The following is a 19,967-nucleotide window of genomic DNA, read 5'->3' as shown; positions in this document are numbered from 1 at the left end:
TGAGAGCGCGAAATCCGCTTTGAAGCAGTCCCGCCCACAAGCCACGGCCAGTCCTCGTGTGGGCGAGGCGCCAGAGCTCATTGGGCACAGGTCGCTTTTTTTAAGCCCTTGGTTTCCATTGGACCATGTCATCAAGCCCCTCCTACTCTTGTTCTTTATTGGTCAAAAGATGAGTACTTCACCTGGAGAGGCAACACCCTCTGGAATTTATTGCTGGGGTACTGATGAAGTGTTTCGACTTCCCAGTCACCTTTGTTCGGCTCCCGTCATCCACCGCAGCAGCAGCCGAAGGCTCCAGAGGCTCTAGCCTCTACTTCCTCCTCCTGAACAGCCATCCCTTTCCAGATCTCCCGAGCCGTCTGTCAACTCACGGCGTTGCCGGACCCGTAAGCTCAGCGCCGCGCTACCTTGTGACGTCACCGAGAGAGGAGGCGGGCTCTCGCCTGCCACCAGAAGATGTCCGCTTTTCTGATTGGTCACTGAAGACGTCCGTCAGGACGCGTTGCCCTTTCCGCGCGCGCTGAGTGTGGCGTCCCTGTGGGGTGTGAGGCCGGGGTTCCTGGTGGGTTCGCCCCGTGCCCGCCCCTTCCATCGGGGGCTGGGCTTCAGCTCACCTCACGCGGGCTGCTTTCGAAGCCGGAGGAGGGCCTCGAGGACGGCGGCCCGCGGTGCGCAGGCGAAACATGGCGGCGGCCTCGGTCTCGGCGGCTTCTGAGACTCAGTTTTCGGTAAGCGGCGGCGATCGCGTGGGCTCCTGGCAGGCTGCTCTGGTCCTCCGGGTGGCCTCACGCCTCGGGGGCCCTGGTTGTGGCGACAGCCCGCAGGGCGGCGGGTTGCCCGAGGTCGCGAGCCGCTCCGGGAGGCTGCACCTGGGTCCAGTGAAGCAGCAGCCCTGCCCGCCTCCTCCCCTGCCGCCTTGCGTCCCCTTAGCCTCGCAGGCGGCGCTGTGGCGCGTTGCCCCGGGCTGGGGTGGGTGCACTTTCAGGCCTGCTAAAACAATGCTCCGTCGGTCACGTGAGCCTAACGGCCTCTGAGAGCAGGTAGGTGTGCAGGCCCGTTGAGTGACAGCCGCCGAGGCGTCCGTGGTCCCCGGAGTGCATTTTGGACCATGTGTGCAGTGCCTCTCAGTGACAGCCGGAGCTCGCGCGTTCCCACTTCCCGCTGCACGCCTAGGACTCAGGGTGGAAATTGCTGCTTTGGAGGAGCGATCGAGGGCATTAAACACCGGAGGGTTCAGTCACTGGCGTTTGTCAAATTGGATTGTGGAGCTCAGTCTTTTGGAAAACGCTCCAATAAGAAGAGATTAGAATTAAATGTGACAAAGCATTCCGATGTTGGACTCTAATTGACTAGAAACTCCATTCTGAAGGAGGAGCAAGGCACTGTGCTGGTTCGATAATTACTGCAGTGCATGTTTTGATGCCAGAGGAGTCTGGGAGAGACTGATTGGCAGTGTTAGGGAAAATAGTTTCTTGAAGAGAGGAAGAGGTAGCTGCCCGTTGAAGGAATTGTAAGAGAAGAAGGCACTGCAAGCTTTTTGAGGTACTGGCAAGACAGTAGGTACTTCAGGACACCAAAGGGTAATTTGGAATAAGCTGAGGTAATATAGAGGTAAAATTGGGCAAGAAGAGCTAGGAAAGGGTGAATATTGAATAATGAGGGATGTCAGAAAACTACCAGGGTAGTTTCATAGTAGATGAGGGAGAGACTACAGAGATTGCAATCACCTTCAGGAAGTCACATTTAGAGATATCAGTTTCAACTTTCCATGCCTACTAGAATTTGTGACAAAGTCAGATTATCTCAAGTTTCCCACATAGTATGGTACCTTTGCCAAGAGGTCTAGGGGAGATTAAGAAGTAATGAAGCAAGCAATTGGGAGTTCATTCACTGTAAGATCGATAAAAGACAAAAGAAAGGCTGAGAGAAATGAGTCAGGGGATGTGTGAATTATATAGGAGACACGATTGATTAAACATGGGAAAGGAGGGCTCTTCCTTGCCCTCAAAACTTAGAAATTGGAGAGCAATTAAGGAGTACATAATGTTAGCTTGGACTGTACCCAAGACCTTCAAGGCAATGCCGCAGGGATGTGGTTAATCCTTATTCCTAATGATAAACCCAACAGAAATCCTAAAGCTTGTTCAATAGGAAAATATATGAATTTTGTGCACTGGCATTGTTTTGGGTTTGTTTGTTTTTTTGTATTTGTTAGTTTTTTGAAAGGGTGTATTATAGATGTTTGAAGTCAAAAGTCATATTGCTGAAAAATTGTTAAGGAGATAGTATCAAAGGAGTCAGGAAACAAAATAAGGCTGGGACCATATTATGTGGAGGTTTTATAAATTATAGTAAGAATTTTGAATTGCACTTTGTTTTGGAAAGCCATAGGAAGGTTTTGATTAGAAATAACTTGAATTGATTTTTTTTAAAGGATAGTTATCACTAGCAAGCTGTTTGGAAGAGCATACTTACTGAGTTTGAAAAGTAGTATTTCACAGTAATTCAAACTTAAAAAATAACTATAGCAACCACAGGGGTGTAAGGGATTCTAAGTATGTTATGGAGAAAGAACCCTGAATGATTTACAGAGAGATTGATATGAGGATAGGATATGAGGTGAATGGAAATGACTCCACACAAAGATTATGTACAGAGCAATTTAGTAAATGGCATTTGTTGCAGGATATTTGATGCCATTCTGAACCCTGTTTCTAGTTGTGGAGTGGCTCGGTGGCTTAGCCCTAGAATACAACTTAAACCCAAGAACTTTCTGCTGCTGGGGGCCATCTTGATGTCTGTGCTCTGTGCTCCTTCTGGAAGCATGTCAATGTTCATGGGCCAGCCTGCACTAAGGCCTATATTGGTTTTTGTGGTCCATGTTGCCCCGGAGGCCACGTTGTTGTCCTTGGCACAGGCTGCCTTGGAGGGATATGATCATGTCTGTGGCCCATGCTGTGACAGAGGGCCATGCTGATATCTGTGTTCTACTGGAGACCATGTTGATGTCCTTGGCAAATGCAGATGCCAGAGACCTTAAAGATGTTCGTGGTCTGTGTTGTTGCCAGAAACCTTATGGGAGTCCATGATCTGTGCTCCTTCTGACCGTAAATGGGAAGGAATCTACTTTTTCAGTGGTATTGATAACTGAAGATGCAAAGTTAAGAAAGAGGGACATAGGTTTCCATGACAACTTCTTCCCGCAAAAAAAAAAAAAAGAAAGAAAAGAAAAGTAACAGCCTAAACAGGAAGCCATTGAAGAGAACTCTTAAAAACTGTGATAAAGATGCTGACGTGTAGCTTTGTACAGTTGATGGCTTCTGGTGGGGGTGTGGCTGGGGAAGGACTCAGTTTTCTTTATGGGGGCTAGCCACTCGGAGTGTGACCATGCTCCAGTGAATATATGGGCAACACAAATTGGACTTAGTAGGTTTTTTTGTTTGTTTGCAGGGGTTGGAGGTGAGTCACAATGGTAGGGGGTGGATATGGGAGAATTGGGAAGTGAAAGTGATTTTGAGTGTATGGTGTGAAATTCCCAAATAATAAAAATATTATGTTGTTTATTGAGGATAGAGTGATTCAGCAATTTGTGTCTGTTTCTGATCTAAACAAAAATTTGACTTGCCCAAATGTTTGTACTGAGGTATGAGCATGATTTATTTTTACCATGTAGCTATAAATAGATAAACATTTAACCCTAAAAGTTATCTCTCTTCATAATAAATAGTGGTTGGGTTCTGTTGTAAGATCAGTGCACGGCTTTTCTATTGTCTTCTAGAGAAACATACAATATTATTTAATGTTTGAAAAGAAAGGTAATTTCGGTATTTTATTTTTCAGAACATCCCAGCTGAACCATCAAGATCTAATGGAAGTAGGGTTCGTCATTCTTCATCTCCGTATGTATTATATCCACCTGATAAGCCTTTCCTTAACAGTGATCTGCGACGCTCCCCAAATAAACCCACACTTGCCTATCCAGAAAGCAACAGCAGAGGTAATCAACAAAGTAAATGCTGTTTGTTTACTTGTTAGTTAAAACTAAACTGTTTTGAAATTAGAACAGTGTAAGTTTCACCTTTATGTCTGAATTTATTGTGCTTTTCATATTGACTGCTGCACATTATTCACCAAATAATGGAAGCTAAAATACTTTGAGTCACATATTACCAATCTGTCATCTCTAGAATCAGTCAGGAACCAAAGTTTTAGGTAAGGGCCTGAGTGGTGGCTCAGTAATTAAAAACAGTAGCTGCTCTTCCAAGAGGATGTGGGTTCAATTCCCAGCATTTACATGGCAAAGCACTATAGGAATCTGATACCTTCTTCTGGTGTCATGCACACGGTGCACAGATATATATGCAGGCAAAACACCCATACCCATTAAATGAATAAATACCTCTGTAAAAAGTGAGGGTCATCTGTAGACAGCACTGACTAGATTCTGAATTACATTTTTGTAAATAAAACAGACATTGGGAGGGTGTGTGTGTTACAGGTCAGGTCCTGGGGCAGTGTGAAAGGAAGCAGGTAAATATGTGATCAATGTATGTTACATACCTATATGAAAGTGACAAAGGATAAACAAAACCAATCCTTTTTATTTTTTATTTATTTTAAGTGAGGCATTTTAGCCCATTTCTGTTCCCACTGCTGTGTATCAGGCGCAGACATATCTCTGGGGTTCACTGAGCAGCCAATGTAGCGTTTTAGTGAACCTCAGTTGTGAAAGACCTTGGCTGAAAAACACTGTGTTACTTGAGAAATGGAAGCCAAGATTGACCTCTGACCTCCACATGCATATTTATGCACTTGTGTATACATACAACAAAGACTTTTAAGATGTCTGTTCTGTGCCTGTTACTGGGAATATATGAACAAATGTCTGCTTGCCACAGAGGTACCAACCACAGACAAAAGAGATAATTCCATTAAAGACCACTTTGATGAAGCAGTAAAGTCTATTGAGCTTCCTCATATGAACATGGGCAACCTACAGGTGACTAAGAACGAGTCTTCCCTGAACTGACAGTTAATATCAACTTGTGAGGAATCTCTAGGAAAAAGGACCTTGTATAGTGTGCCTCCTGGGCTGCTTGGTAGGCTTTGTGAGCCTCCTCATTTTCTAGGAGGGAATGTTAGAACACTTTTTTAGGGTCTTCTATGCATAGCCATAGCTGCTGATTTCAGTGCATCATCCAGGGGCCAACAGGTTGACAACATTTAATGGTGTACTTTGGGACTGTCTTAGTGTTCTGTTGCTGTAAGAGACAGCAGGATGATGACCACTTTTTTAAACAAAAGCTTTAATTGGGGTTTGATTATAGTTTAAGAGTGTTTTAGTTCATTATCATGGCAGGGAGCACGGTGGCATACAGGCAGACAGCATGTTGGAAAGAGAGCTAAGAACTCTACACCCAGATCTGAAGGCAGCTAAAAGAGAGACACTGGGAAACCAGAAACCCACCTCCAGTGACACACTTCCTCCAACAAGGCCACACCTATCCTAACAAGTAGTGCTATTCCCTATTGACCAAGTATTCAAATATATGAGTCTATGGGGGCATTTTTACTCAAACTACATTCTACTTTCTAATCCCTATAAGCTTGTAGCTATAACATAATGTTGCAAAAATCCATTCAGTCCAACTTCAAAAGTACCCGTAGTGTATCGGATTTTCAACATTATTTAAAAATCTTCTGAGAGTCACCGTGTAAAATAAAAATCAAAAAGCAGATCACGTACTTCCAACATATAATGGCACAGAATATATGTTACCATTCCAATAGGGAGGAAGGGGTGTGTACTGTGGAAATACTGGGCCAAAGCAAGACCAAAACCAAAAGGGCAAACTCTAAATTCTAAATCTCAAGTCTGATGTCAAAAGTCTCTTCAGATCTCCAACTGCTTTCAGCTTTGTTGACTGTAACATACTTCTTTTTCTTTGGCTAGTTCCACATGCTGTTAGTAGCTCTCCTTAGCAAGATATCCCACAATTCTGGTATCTACAACAATTTGTGGTTTCCAATACAATCCCAGGCTTCACCTTGACAGCTTCATGCAATGCTTTCTTTCTATAAGAGTTGTCATGCTCATATACACCTTTGACACTTGCCTACCCTCAGCAGTTTTCCTTAGCCTCAGAGGGAGATTCCACAACCCCTTTCTTGTATCCTTGACTGTAAAGGAAGAAGTAGCACATAGCCAAAGCTGCCAAGTTCTTCTGCTTGCTGCACCGGAACTTGGCCCCTGGTTCAAATACATTTTTACTAGCTTTCTGTTGTAGATGGATTCCTTCATTGCTTAAACTTTCTTTTAATTCCTGTCACAAGTTGGAAGCTTAAATAGATGAGGTCTTGACCTGCGGTCACAACTCCCTTTATTCCATTTAGCATATACGTTTTGTATTTTTTTTCTTGCTCATCTTGCTCCTTTTCATTATAGATTCACATAAGTATGACCACTAATAGCCAAGCCACACAGTTAATAGATTGCCTTTGAAATCTCCCCAAAGCCAGTAATCCAGTATTCTTTAATTTTGCCTCAGGCAGATTTTTTGGACAAGGTTAGAAAGCAGCCACATTCTTTACCAAAATATCCCAAGAATGGTCTCTAGGCCACTTACTGATACTCTTTTCTGAAATCTCTTGAGAGGGGGCCATGATAACCTATACTGCTCTCAGCACTGCTGTCTTCCACACTCCTACTAGTAGGGACCATTAAGCCCCACTTAAAGTGTTCCACTGCTTTTTCTAATCCAAAGTCCACAAGCATCGTAGTCAGCTTTGTCACAGCAATACCAACTACAGTTTTAGTGTTCTGTCAAGAGACATCATGAACACCCATAATTCTTACAAATGAAAGTGGGGCTTGTTTATGGCTTCATTGGTTTAAGACTATTGTTACCGTGGCAGGGAGCATGATGGGATGTAGCTAGATCTGGTTCTGGAGAAGTATCTTTGAGTTCTACATCTCAGCAGGGAGAGAGAGACACTGGGCCTGGCTTGGTCTTCTGATTGAAACCTCAGAGTCCACCCCAGTGACATTTCCTCCAACAAGGCCATATCTACCCCAACAAGTAGTGTTAGTCCCTGTTGACCAAGTATTCAAATATAAGCCTATTGGGGTCACTCGTATTTAAAGCACCATAGGTCAGTTGTGAATTTAAGCATAATTAGCCAACAGAGTTTTGTTTCGTTTTTATTTTCTTCATATTTTTTTCTTTTTTTTCATTTTTATTATTTTATTGTTTTGTTTTTAAATTATGAAATAATTTTTTTTTTTTTTTTTTTTTTTTTTAGTGATCTGCTACTTGACTTGCATCAGTCTTCTAAAATTTTCTTTTCAGAGCTGGGCTGTATGGTTCATACATATAACTCAGCCTAAGGCTGAGTTGGAAGGCTAAGGCAGGAGAATTGTTGTGGCTTTGAAGTTATCCAGGCATACAAATCTCTTTTTTGATGAACTTCTCTGTGTGCATTGTTAACTTGGGTGTGCATTTTATATTTGGCAGCCATATTTTCTGCTCTTAAGAATCTTCAAGATAAGATTCGTCGCCTAGAACTGGAAAGGATTCAGGCAGAAGAAAGTGTGAAAACCTTGTCTAGGGAAACAAGTGAATATAAAAAAGTATTGGATGAACAGATACAAGAGAGAGAGAATTCAAAGAATGAAGAATCAAAACACAATCAAGGTTTGTTCAATTATGAAAGAAACTAAAATCTATCCAAATATTGTGAATTCCACATGGGTATTTTGTAGTGGTCACTGTCTTTAGCGACTACAGAATTACATCATAATCAGGTGATTGTGAAGAGCATGTGACATCACTGCTTATTGGCAGTGTGTGTCCTATTTCACTCGCAGAAGGAAGAACATAATTTCTTCCAGAGAGGTTTCTAGGAGTACTGAAAGGGAAGAGACTGGTGGTTTGTTTTGTAGTACTCTGACATACTGAGCAAGCACTCTACCACGAACCTTAGCTCTGGACCAGTTCCTGTTTATAAGCTGTTGGGACAAGCCTATGTGTTAGCTAATTACTACTTTTTTGTATGTATTTATTTTAGAACTGACATCCCAGTTGTTAGCTGCAGAAAATAAATGTAATCTTTTAGAAAAACAATTGGAATACATGAGAAATATGATAAAGCATGCAGAAATGGAGAGGACATCTGTCTTAGAAAAGCAGGTATGACATCTCCCAATTGAAATCAAGCAAGAATGGAGACAGATAATGAAAGCCCTCAGAGAGGCCTGATGGCACTGTTGTAATAACTCCATGCTGGAATTTCTTAGGCATAGTGTAGTAGATGGTGGTTTGATTGCTTTTATTTATTATGATTCTTGTACTTCTTAGACTTGTGCTTAAAATTTGAAAAATAATCATTCATGTTAATGTCTTGGAGTCTGAATTATCAAATATGTAAAATAACCCTATGTACCTCTGAAATCCACTGATCTTAGTAAAATTCCATGCAGTTAAAAAATACTTTATAGCCTTTGTGGGTTCATTTATGTTGTCCAGGAAGGATCTGGACCATCTGATCTTCTGGACTCCATCTCCAAAGTGTTGAGATTACAGGCACACACCACTCTGCCTGGTGTATGTGGTACCATTGTGGATCACCCCCTCTGGTGCTAGGCAAGCACTCTACCAAATGAGCTACATGCCAAGCTACTACACTTGTTAAAATTTAACAAAAATTTTCTTATAGTGAAAGTCTTCGTATTTAAGTAACTTGTACATTTGTTGAGGACAATTATAATATCAGTGTCCAGTATAGATTTTAAATATCCTTTTCATATGAACAATTTAACATACTTAGATGCTAGATAATCTCCAGTTGTAAAAGAAATACCATTTTCTAGCCCCTGTCAACTTTTGGTCCCAGTTTGAGAAATAATACTTAAATGCAGTTATATACAGTGTTTGGAAAGATGTGTCAGTGATTATTCTCAGGTTACCCATCTCTTGAGTGTGTGATTGCTTGGATTGTTTGTTAGTATTCATAGCTCTCTTATAATTCCCCATTGTCACGGACATGTGAAGAAATGGCAGTGTGGCATACTCAGGTGCTTAGTGTTGGACTTTTCCAAATATATCCATCTAGTATATTTGCCCATTTATTTTGTTTTGTTTATTCATTCCTTAAATATATAGGCAATCTTTCCAAATGAGACCCTAGGTTTGGAGGGAAAAAGTATATTTTGCTTTCAAAGAAAATAAATACTTACGAGTTCCCATAGTTATTAACAGGTTACTTAACAGGATCAGACTGACTGAAAGTATTGTGTATTTATGTAGCCTGTGTCTCTAGTAAATTTATTCTAGGGTATAAAGATATTTTCATTAATATGAAAGCACATACCAGGAAAATACTGTAATTAAGATTAATATTCCAATATTCCAAGGCTGGTGAGATGGCTTAGTGGATAATTCGCAGTCCCAGAAAAACCAAGCTTGATCCCTGGGACCCACATGGCAAAGGAGGGAACTAGCTCTTATGTGATGTCCTCTGACCTCCAAAGGCATGCTGTGGCACACATACAAAATGAGACTCAAAGATTACTATATCACTTAGGTCTTCTCTTAGTGTTCGATTCCTAGAATCCATTTCCATTCCCAGTAGCTCTGTGAAAGGACAGGCAAATTACATGTAGTATGATACTGGATTATATGCAGTGTTTTTAACTCTAATTATCATACTGTATTTTGATGCTGTTTCTCAGGTTTCCTTAGAAAGAGAACGGCAACAAGATCAAACCCATGTTCAGAGCCAGCTGGAAAAACTGGATCTTCTTGAACAGGAATACAACAAGCTCACCACAATGCAAGCCCTTGCAGAAGTCCGTGAACATGACTTTTATTCATGTAGAATGCTGTGGTTGTCACTAGCTTTCTCATAAACATGGATATTTATAATGTAAAGGTCTTATACATTAAAGAAAATAATCATTTTTAAGGTTATTAAAACTAAATTTCTTTAAAAAGAAAAGATAATTTAAAAAAATGTTGGCATTTTGCAATCTTGGTAGCTGGACATGAGATAGTTCTTTTTGAAAACTGAAAGGTGAAAGGTTTTTGATACTTAAAACTGGCATCATGTAATTTTTTTTTTTTAACTAATTTTACTTTTGTTTTTCTTGGGAGATATTGTAAAGATCTAGATTTATCTCTATGTAGTCTTTACCTTTATACAAAGCTGTGTTCTTTGGCCATAGAAATTTTTTTTTTCCATAATTTGGCCATTTAACTCAAAGCTACCTCACTAATGACTATTAATTGATCTATTAGGATACTCTTGGGAGAATGTCATTGATATTATCTAGGCCTGGGCCAATACTCACATGAACTAATATGCCTTGACTATCCTTAAAACTCTACAAAAAGATAACTTTTTTGACATTGTTATCACTAGAAAAAAATGCAAGAGTTGGAGTCAAAACTCCGTGAAGAAGAACAGGAAAGGAAGCGTATGCAGGCTCAGGCAGCAGAGGTGAGTGGAAAAATAAACAGTTAAACACCATGTTCTAATGGTTACTATCTACACATGTGCATGCCAGATTCCTATATTGACCTCAGAGATAGCTTAGTATTGGAAATTAGGAATGTAATTTTGCAACGTAAAATTTGAGCAGTTCTTTGGATGTTTCAAGTTACAGAGTCTGGATCAGTAGTTCAAAAATCCATCAGGTTGGAGCTAGAGAGATGGTACAGAGGATTAGAGCATTTGGTTGTCCTTGCAATGGACCTGACTTTGATTCTCAGCAACCCACACGGTGGCTCACAACCATCTACAACTCTGGTACTATAGAGGCTGACACTCTTCCAGCGCCTGTGCACCAGGCACATGTACATACATAAATGCAGGCATAACATCCATACATGTAAAATATAAAAAAAAACACTTGTGGGGTAAAAACATGTCAGACAGAGAAGTGTTTGTGTAAAGCTTAGGTGTGATGAGCTACTACCAGATCATTGAGTATCCAGTGTAAATGTGTGTCTTGGGTTGGAGTTACAGTTGAGTGGAACAACTACCTAGCCTTCATAAGACACTTGGTTCAGTCCTCAGTGCTGCAACAACAAAGCTGCCACTTTACTTGAAACTATTAAGATACCAGGACACACATTTTTTATTTTGTATACATTGGTGTTTTGACTGCATGCATGTCTGTGTGAGGGTGCTGTATCCCCTGGAACTGGAGTTACAGACAGTTGTGAGCTGCCATGTGGGTGCTGGGATTTGAACCCGAGTCCTCTGAAAGAGCAGTTGGTGCTCTTAACTTCTGAGCCATCTCTCCAGCCCCAGGACACACATTTTAAGCTAGTTGCCTACTCTAGTAGAAGAATGAACTCTCTCCTAGTTTTGAATTTTATACCATGCAGTGGCCAGCCACCTGGTGGTAGAACTTCTAGATTCAAAGCATATGTTTATGTATTCCAGCCAAAACTGCATTATGTAAGACACAGTGATAATAATAAAGTCCTGTTTAGGCTCTGTAAGATAAAGTTGTTTTATATTTTAAATAGAGACTTCCATCTGATTATTTACTTGCATATTTCCCAGATCATCTTTTTTCCAACTTAAGATTATGCTAGTGCATGTGACCTTTATTATAGTAACCCAGGAAGCAGGTCCTGATTTCAGAAGTTATCAGTGGAGACTTTGTAGTCGAGTCTTGGTGCACCTTGTCTAGTGCCCTGCATTCTCATAGGTGTCATTGCAGGAATACATTACGATATCTTTCTTCTAGTAATTCTTTGAATCATTGATTAAAACTGATAGGATTTGTAGATCTACTATTTCTCTGTGTGTTTGTTGCATTAAATGCCACTTAACCATTTTTGATCTTAAGGGAATTTGTTCTGACGTTAGGGAAAACTAATTTTACTGTGTCTCTGCTCCTCACATGTAATATTGAGGGGTTAGTGTATAGTCCTTGTATGCTAAGTAGAAATTTCACAAATTCACTGATTGATGAATTATTATCAGTTTGAGCTCTGATGGTGAACACTATAGTAGTGGAAGGCCAGTGTTGAGGGAGATGCTTTTCTATTTCTTGCTGGTTCTGGTTTATATATATGAACAGATTATTTAACCATTCAGAGCCTGGGTTTTTTAGTGCTAAAGAACTCAAACAAGAAATGATAAGAGAAGCGCTTTAAAACCCAGGCACACATATGTCAGCTAGAAAAATAGATGCATGAGCTCAAGTAAAAAATAGCTCTTAAATGGTTCCCTTGTTACTGTTCACACTTGCTGACATTGTAAGTATTCCAGAGGGATGCTTGCTTATGGAGTTATGTCTAGTATAAAGTATTTCTCAGTATGGTCAAGGGTGTCATGTTCTGAGGGTGGAGAGCCCAAGACTGTGTCCTCAGAGTACATGATGGGGAGGGCATGTTCTTAGTATTCCTTGCATTTCATTCACTACTTCTGCTGTTTCTTAAAAGTCAGTCATAACTTCTGGGGAACTTTTCCTCACATAGAAATTTTAAACTTTTTAGGGAAGAAATCTGGTTTTTAGGATTTTTATCAAATTCAGACTATTTTTGGTATATATATAGAAAAAAAATAACCATGTTTATAGATTTTTGGAGAGTATGGCTGTTGAAAGCTAGTTCAGAGAAATTTCCAGCTCCCCCCCCCCCAAGATTTATGTTTTATGTATAAGGGGGTACTGCCTACTTGTTTGTATGTGTGCCACATGCATGCAGTGCTTGCAGAGATCACAACAGGGTGCTGGATCCTTGAACATGGGGTTAGGTCATTAAAAGCTGCCATGTGGGTAGGGGCTGAGAACAGGGCCTCTGGTAGCAGCAGCCAGAAAGTGCTCTTAATGCCTGAGCCATTTCTCCACCACAGACAGTGCAACTTAGAAAAACAAAAAACGATTGTAGATTTTTTACCATAAATGTAACATTTGCTGAAATAATTTTTGCTAATTTTGAGTTTAAAAAGGAAGAAGTGTATTTTGCTCTTGAGCTGCTCTGAGTCTGGTTTTAGGGTAATCATGTTTTTTACAGCATGATGTCCGTTTGGAGCTACATGCATTCCATTTAATTCCTGAGTAACCACCAGTAGTGAAACAGTGCTTCCAGGGAAGACGTGAACAACTGTAGCTCAGCAGTGCACACAAATGAGAGACTAAAGACATACTGTACAGCCATGCTGTCTTTTTTTCATTGAGATGGTATATTTTATAGACTTTTTTATATATCTCAAATGTGAATTAAAGCTTTTTATTTTACAGTATTGACTTTGTGCTAATTTTTTTTTTCTAGTTGCAGACTGGTCTAGAAGCTAATAGACTTATTTTTGAAGATAACACAACTCCACATGTTCCAACCAGCAATAGAAGAATTAAAAGAAAAAAGTCTAAACCACCAGAAAAGGTATGAAAACTGAAATCAGTCAAAGTACCAATTTTGTTTAGAAAACAAAAGCCATGTGGTATTAGAACCTTGGAACAGTAAGTCTCGTTTATTCTTAGTTTCTATACTCAAAAGTGAAGCAAAATTTACTCAGGAGTTCTTACCCTGCTTGTGAAGCCCTATATGAAAGCATTGATAACTACAGAAGAACATAAAAATACTAGGAATATTCAGCCAGTGTTCAAGACCTTCATTACCTTTGCTCTTAAAATACTTTGTGAATACTGTTTTTGTAATTCTGACATGTTTTCTTAGTGCTGACCATCACTCTTAGCCTTCAAGTAATACTAGGTTGCTTAACACTATATGATCCCAATATAAACAAATGGTGTTGTGTGAATGTAAAATGTCTCCTATTAAGTCACCGGAAAGCAGGCCTACAGGTTTTATTCTGGCCCACCTCCTGTCTTCTGTCTCTACTTCCTGACTGTTGGTGCAGTGTGATAAATACCCACCCACCCCCAGGCTACTAACTGCCATGCTTTTCCATGATGGGTTGTTAGCCTATAGTTTGGTTCAAGTAAATCCCTCCTTAAGTAGCTTCGTGAAGTCTTGTTTCTGCTTGGTCACAGCAGCAAAAGAAGTGACTGGTACAGCAAGGTAGTCGGTAGTTCACAGTGAGGTGGAATGTTAGGTTAGTTCACCAAAATAAAATAAAATAAAATGGTTTTCTTTTTCTCCATCAGAGAAGTTCTAGAAACTATTTTGGTGTACAGCCACATTACAGATTGTGCTTAGGCGATATGCCTTTTGTTGCAGGAAAGGTGAGTTGTAGCTTTTGATTTTTCTTTTTAAATTATTTCAGTGTCTTTTGCTTTTCTCTTTTCTTTGTAAGTTTATGGTCCGACACACTTTAAGTGTATGGGTGTTTTGACTATCTGTGTGTCTGTGTACCATCTGTTTAGTGTTCAGAGGCCAGAAAAGTGTTGGATCCCCTGGGACTAGTGTTACAGCTTACAGTATAAGCTGCCATGTGGGTGCTGGTAATTGAACCTGGAATTCCACTGGAAAAGCAGCCAGTGTTCTTAACTGCTAAGCCATCTCTCTGGCTTATTTCAGTCTTTAGAACACATTTTGGGGGATATAAGCAAGCTTTGAACTGGAATCGGGAGTACATGTTTCCTCCTGACTCTGTATAAACTTCTGTAACTATGGTTGTAATGTTATTTTTTATACAAACTTTTGTTTTTAATTTTAAAGTGTTTATTACAAACTTTGTTTTCAGAATGAAGAAATGGGGAGTGGGGTGCACTGATGGCCCCCGTACATGAGAAGGTCAGGGTACAACTTGAAGAGAGTTTTCTCTTTCCACAATGGGTTCTGGAAATAGAATTTAGGTCACCACACTTGCTGAAGTTGTTTTATGTATTTAGGAAATGTTATTCCAAAAGTTTAAGAAAACAAAATTCCTTAGCTGACCTTCTCTATGAGGTTTTGAAGAACCTGTTTATAAATTACTTATTGTTATAGAGTCATTCTTATGTAATAGGTAATAAAAATGAAACACTAGAAAAGATTATAAGCCCAAATTTTTCATTACATTATGAAATGCAACAGTAACAAAACTTTTCATGACTTGTTCATTACATATTAAAGTATACACATCAGCCATTACACTCTCTCTGCCCTTTCTCTCTCTCTTTGTGTGTAAATAAGTGACTGCTAACTAGTGATTATTCTGATTGTCATTAGCCACTTTTACATTCCTTGGGTCACTCCATTTGGGTTTAGTTGTAGGATTCTTTTCCCAATGCAACTTGTCCCAATCAGGACAAGCTTAGGCAACATTTTTAAGCAACAAGCACATTAGGTCTTAAGTTGTTCCCCCAAGTCTGCATTTTAAACAAGTTGTTTGCTGGTGGCTTATGGAGTTAAAGACAAGCCCAGCTAACAATTGACATTATTTCCTATGGGAAACAAGTACATGAACGCTACCAGGTTTTATTCTTTATGTTGTGGCAGATATAGATATACTTCAGTACTTCCTACTATTTAAAGAAACCTGAGCATGGTGCATAACTGTAATCCCAACCCAAGAGGCTAAGGCAGGAAGCATGCAAACATGAGAGAGACAGAGAAAGAGAGCTACAGTAGTGGAGACCACATGCCAGGTGGTGGTAGTACACACCTTTAATCCCAGCATTTAGGAGGCATCTCCAGGTTCAAAGACACCTTGTTCTACATAGTGATTTCCAGGACAGGCAGGGCTACACAGAAAAAACCCTGTCTTGAAAAACAACAAAATGTGTTTTTAAAATGTGCACTGAGTCTAGAATAGTGTGGGTCATGACTCCTATGCCAGTCAAAAAGGGTTGCAGCATTAGGAAAGTTGAGAATCCCTGCTCTAGGCTCTGGAAGAACAGCTGAATATGTAGAATAGATATGCAGGCACATAGAGTATATTGTGATAAACACAATGATAGACAGATACAGAAATTGCCAATAGGCAAAGTGAAGCAGATAATCACCCAGGCCTTTAGAAATATGGTTATATTTGATCTAGGCTTTAAGTCATCATGAAAAACAAACAAACAAAAAGTCATGTGCAAATAGTTTGCTCACAGAATAAGTCAAGGGACCATAGAAGGTAAAGCAGGAAGTGCAGGCTGTGCCTCACAGTTAGAGAGCTGTTTTCTCCATCCTAGAGTTTGACTGCTTGAGGGCCAATCACAGGATTTCAGATAGAGTAATGATAAGGGTAATGATAGCCAGGAACAAGAAGCGGAGGCAAGGCCATTTGAGCTATTTGGTTTTGGTGGTGTTAAGTGGTCTTGAATCCCACTTATAGCACACGGTGAACAATTTCTGGCCCTCTTGCCTCTACCTCCCAAGTGCTGGAATTACAGGTGATCACCACCATACCCAGTTTATATAACGCTAGGGACAAGAGAAGGACCTCATAATTGCCACTTAAGCACCTGCCAGTTGAGCTGCAACCCCAGAAGGCTGTTCTTTATTAACTGAAGAGGTAGGTACATCAACCAATTATGTAAGGGTGGATGGGTAGCTACTAATTTGCCACACTATAGTAATTTATGCCTTAGGCTTTGGAGGGGATTTACTCTTACCTAGATTAAGAAATGGAAAATGGGAATGGAGGGCACTGCTTGCTTGACTTCCCTTTCTCTTTAGTCCACCAGTCCCAGCCATGCTGTGGTAGCCAATGTTCAGCATGTATTGCATCTGATGAAGCACCACAGTAAAGCTTTGTGCAATGACCGAGTTGTTAACACTATTCCCCTGGCAAAGCAAGCCTGTTCACGAAGTATTAAGACTAAGAAGCCAGTGACGCGTCCATCCAGCACGGTTAATGAAGAACTGTCAGAAGTCTTACAGACTTTACAGGATGAATTTGGGCAGATGAGCTTGTGAGTTTTGAGTTCTTGAATTTAAAGTTACATTTGGTTCTAAAATTTCATTTTTTAGCTGCTTGAATTTATTAAGCCTAATTTTGTTAACAAATGTTACACTAGCCCACTGGCTAGAAGTTAAATAAACATAACCATCTGGCTAAACCTCCCTTTCTAATTGTGTTAGATGCCGACTGCCAAAGCGAGGGTTAGCCAAGTATAACTGACGAGTTGGAAGTGTTTGAAAACTGGTATCCTGTAAAATTTGCTTTATATGTAATACTGACAGAGGGAGCAGAAAATAGATAAAAGGATGAACCAAACCTGTGTGGAATTAAGAATACTTGAATATATCTTCATTTTGTAAACATTTATTTTTATTCATGTGTATATCATGTGTGCAAGTGCCCACGGAGGCCAGAGGGCATCAGAGCCTCTGGAGCTGGAGTCACAGCTGATTGTGAGCCACCTACGTATCACATGCTTGCTGGGAACTGAACTCAGGTTGCCTGGGAGAGCAGCATTTTGTTAAAAAGCAAAATGGGTCATGTTTTAAAGAGTGGTGAGCCCCATGCTGAGATCTAAAGGACATAACGTTAAAAATGGGAAGTTTAAAGTGGTCCCATTGTGTTTTCCATGCAGCGATCACCAGCAGCTTGCTAAACTCATCCAGGAGTCACCAACTGTGGAACTAAAAGACAACTTAGAGTGTGAACTGGAGGCTTTAGTGGGAAGAATGGAAGCAAAGGCCAACCAGATAACTAAAGTGCGAAAATACCAAGCACAGGTAGCTCCTCCCTTCACTTGTCTGTCATGATTCACTTGTCCCCTTTCATATAGATTGATGACACTGTCTTTGCCTTTCTAAGCTGTTCCTGTGAATTGTTTTTTAAAAAAGTCTGTGTTAAGTGGTTTACTTAAAGAAGTTCTGAGGTTTCATTCAAGTCTTTACTGAATGTATTTAATATCCTTAGCTTTATAAACAAACTGAACTGGTTGAGTTTGACTAAATTGTCCAACGTACAGTTAGAACTTTTCGGTTTCCAAAATAGTAAGTCAGACTAAATATGTGAAAAAGTAGTACATTTGCTCATACTAAATAATGACTCAAAGGTTTACTCACATTAAATAAACCCACTCAGGGCGCTTATCAAGAGAAACAGACCATGTATTTGAGATTACTGTGAAACAGAGCAAGGACAAAGGAGGAGTCCAGCTGGAGTTTGGAGGAGAAGTAGATTTTAGAAGTTTAAATATCAAGCTACCAGATGCTGCATGATACGGAAGAATTGTTTCACTGATACAATACCAAGTATCTGAGAATGTCATTCCATTTAATTTCCATAAAACCCCTGTATGGGTGGTTCCCATTTTATAGGTGAAGAAACTGGGACCTTATTTCTAAGATATGGCCCTATTCTCAGTGGAATGAAATAAGTAGCTTGCCCAAAGAAATCTAGGCTATGGTTAATGGTGAAGCTATACTGCCTCTCTCTCCTCTAGGAAAATATCGCAGTATTAGTTTAATAAATATTCTTACTTACCTGGTTGTGTATCTTCACACACTTAAGTACTGAGTCATAAATGATTTAAGATTTCTGCACTTTATGTGCCCACCTAGAATCTATCATTTGAGTGTAAAAGGAAGATTATTTAAGTTATTGGTGCACTGAAGAGGTTGAGGCAAGAGAATCAAGAGTTTATGACTGTATGTATAGCAAGACTCTGTGTCAAAAACAAAGTACCTGAGCTAAAAGAAAATGTTTTTATTGAATTCACTTTTTCTTCTGCCTTGATTATTTGGATAGCTGGAGAAACAAAACATAAATAAGCAGAAGAAGGAATTAAAAGTTAACAAAAAGACTCTTGATGAAGAAGGAAATAGCAGCAGTCGTTCACCTGGAGTCACAAAGACCACAAGTAAGAAGGATTTTGCCAAACAGAGACCTGGAGAAAAAAGCAAGAAAAATCTTCAGTTACTGAAGGACATGCAAACCATACAGAATTCATTGCAGAGCAATAATCCGTGTTGGGACTACTGATACCAGGTCATAAATAATGTACCTTACCGGATAATGACAATAGACTTTTCCAGGTTTCATGTTTGCTAATGTTGCCATTACTAGCAGGTGGTAAGGGGCCCAATTTTCATTACACAATCTCTTGTGTTATAGCACAACTAAATGGAAATGGAGTTTTACAGGCTGAGAAGCTGCAGTGTTTGAATTTGCTGTATTCATATACTGCATTTTGTAAACAAATGATGAGCTTTTTTTACTTGTGGGTGTGTTTTTAAGTAGGTGTAGATATATATATATATATATATATATAAATAAATTGGGTTTGAAAATTCAGAATATGGGGCGGTCTCCATAGTCAGTGCTTAAAAAGTCTTGTTTCTAAATCTTCCCATAGCATGAAGTGCCCACTATTTTCCCTTCTCCATATGACCATTAAATGTACTATCTTCAACTGCTGATAGAGACTTTCTGTATTTAAATATTTATATATTTAAGAGAACTTTGTTTTGCTTTTTGGTGTTTCAGATGTTCATCAGTATTGAATTCACTCTTAAAGACCCAAACATTTTAAGTCAGTTACCCATAAAATATGTAACAATTTTTTTATAAAACCATAAACAGTTGTTAATGAACTTTTGTAATAAAGACTTAGGAGAAGGGAGATGTTGTAAAGTGTGCGCATTTGCAGATTTTAGACAATCCCTATCTGTAATCATTTTATTCATTGAAGCACTGGTTTTTAATCTTGACTCTTAGAGAACCCCATGCTTTTAGCACATAGTATAACAGTAGAATGTGAAGAGAACACACAGCTATCATTATGTCAATTTAAATTATAATTTTGAATAGATGGACATGTTAAACTTCATAAATTTGGTACTTGAAATAAATAAAGCAATTTTTAAATTTAACAGTTGACAAAAGCTTTTATTGTTGTACAATCCCAAATGTGCATTATTAGTATCCTGATTGAGAAACAAGAGTACTCAATGCATATCTGTTATTCTTGTGCTTAGAGACCTAAGCCCAATGTGACTGAAGGGTTTGGACAGGCTGGTGAACATGCTAGTCATATACTATAGTAACTGAGAAGCTTAATAGCATGAATTGTTTGTGCTACCTGGGCACTCATTGGAAGTTGCCCAGTCTCTTGCTGA

General features: G+C 39.6%; 2 protein-coding genes across 13 annotated transcripts in view; one reads left to right on the top strand and one right to left on the bottom strand.

Annotated features, from left to right (window-relative positions):
• The first annotated feature begins 211 nt into the window (after positions 1-211).
• Cep57 (centrosomal protein 57) lies at positions 212-19,721 on the top strand. 2 transcript variants are annotated; one of them, XM_021646383.2, is made up of 11 exons: positions 212-728; positions 3,841-3,899; positions 7,515-7,694; positions 8,068-8,189; positions 9,731-9,847; positions 10,420-10,497; positions 13,290-13,400; positions 14,126-14,203; positions 16,572-16,807; positions 17,432-17,576; positions 18,598-19,721. In XM_021646383.2, the coding sequence occupies exons 2-11, from the start codon at positions 3,869-3,871 to the stop codon at positions 18,829-18,831; spliced, it is 1,332 nt and encodes a 443-aa protein (XP_021502058.1). In that variant the 5' UTR covers positions 212-728; positions 3,841-3,868; the 3' UTR covers positions 18,832-19,721. The 2 variants fall into 2 exon arrangements, with proteins under 2 accessions (XP_021502058.1, XP_021502057.1); XM_021646382.2 differs by having other exon boundaries at positions 3,841-3,997.
• Positions 18,536-19,967, bottom strand: part of Mtmr2 (myotubularin related protein 2) — a 58,283-nt gene continuing 56,851 nt past the window's right edge. For all 11 annotated transcript variants that reach the window (XR_009586737.1, XR_009586725.1, XR_009586727.1 and 8 more), the window contains one exon: positions 18,536-18,736. The gene's annotated coding sequence lies outside the window, so the exon portion shown is untranslated. The remainder of the gene's footprint in view (positions 18,737-19,967) is intronic.

The sequence above is a fragment of the Meriones unguiculatus genome, chromosome 1, assembly GCF_030254825.1.
Source record: "Meriones unguiculatus strain TT.TT164.6M chromosome 1, Bangor_MerUng_6.1, whole genome shotgun sequence".
Lineage (NCBI taxonomy): Eukaryota > Metazoa > Chordata > Mammalia > Rodentia > Muridae > Meriones > Meriones unguiculatus.
The sequence above is the reverse complement of the archived record's forward strand: the minus strand, read 5'-3'. Positions and strand labels throughout refer to the sequence as shown.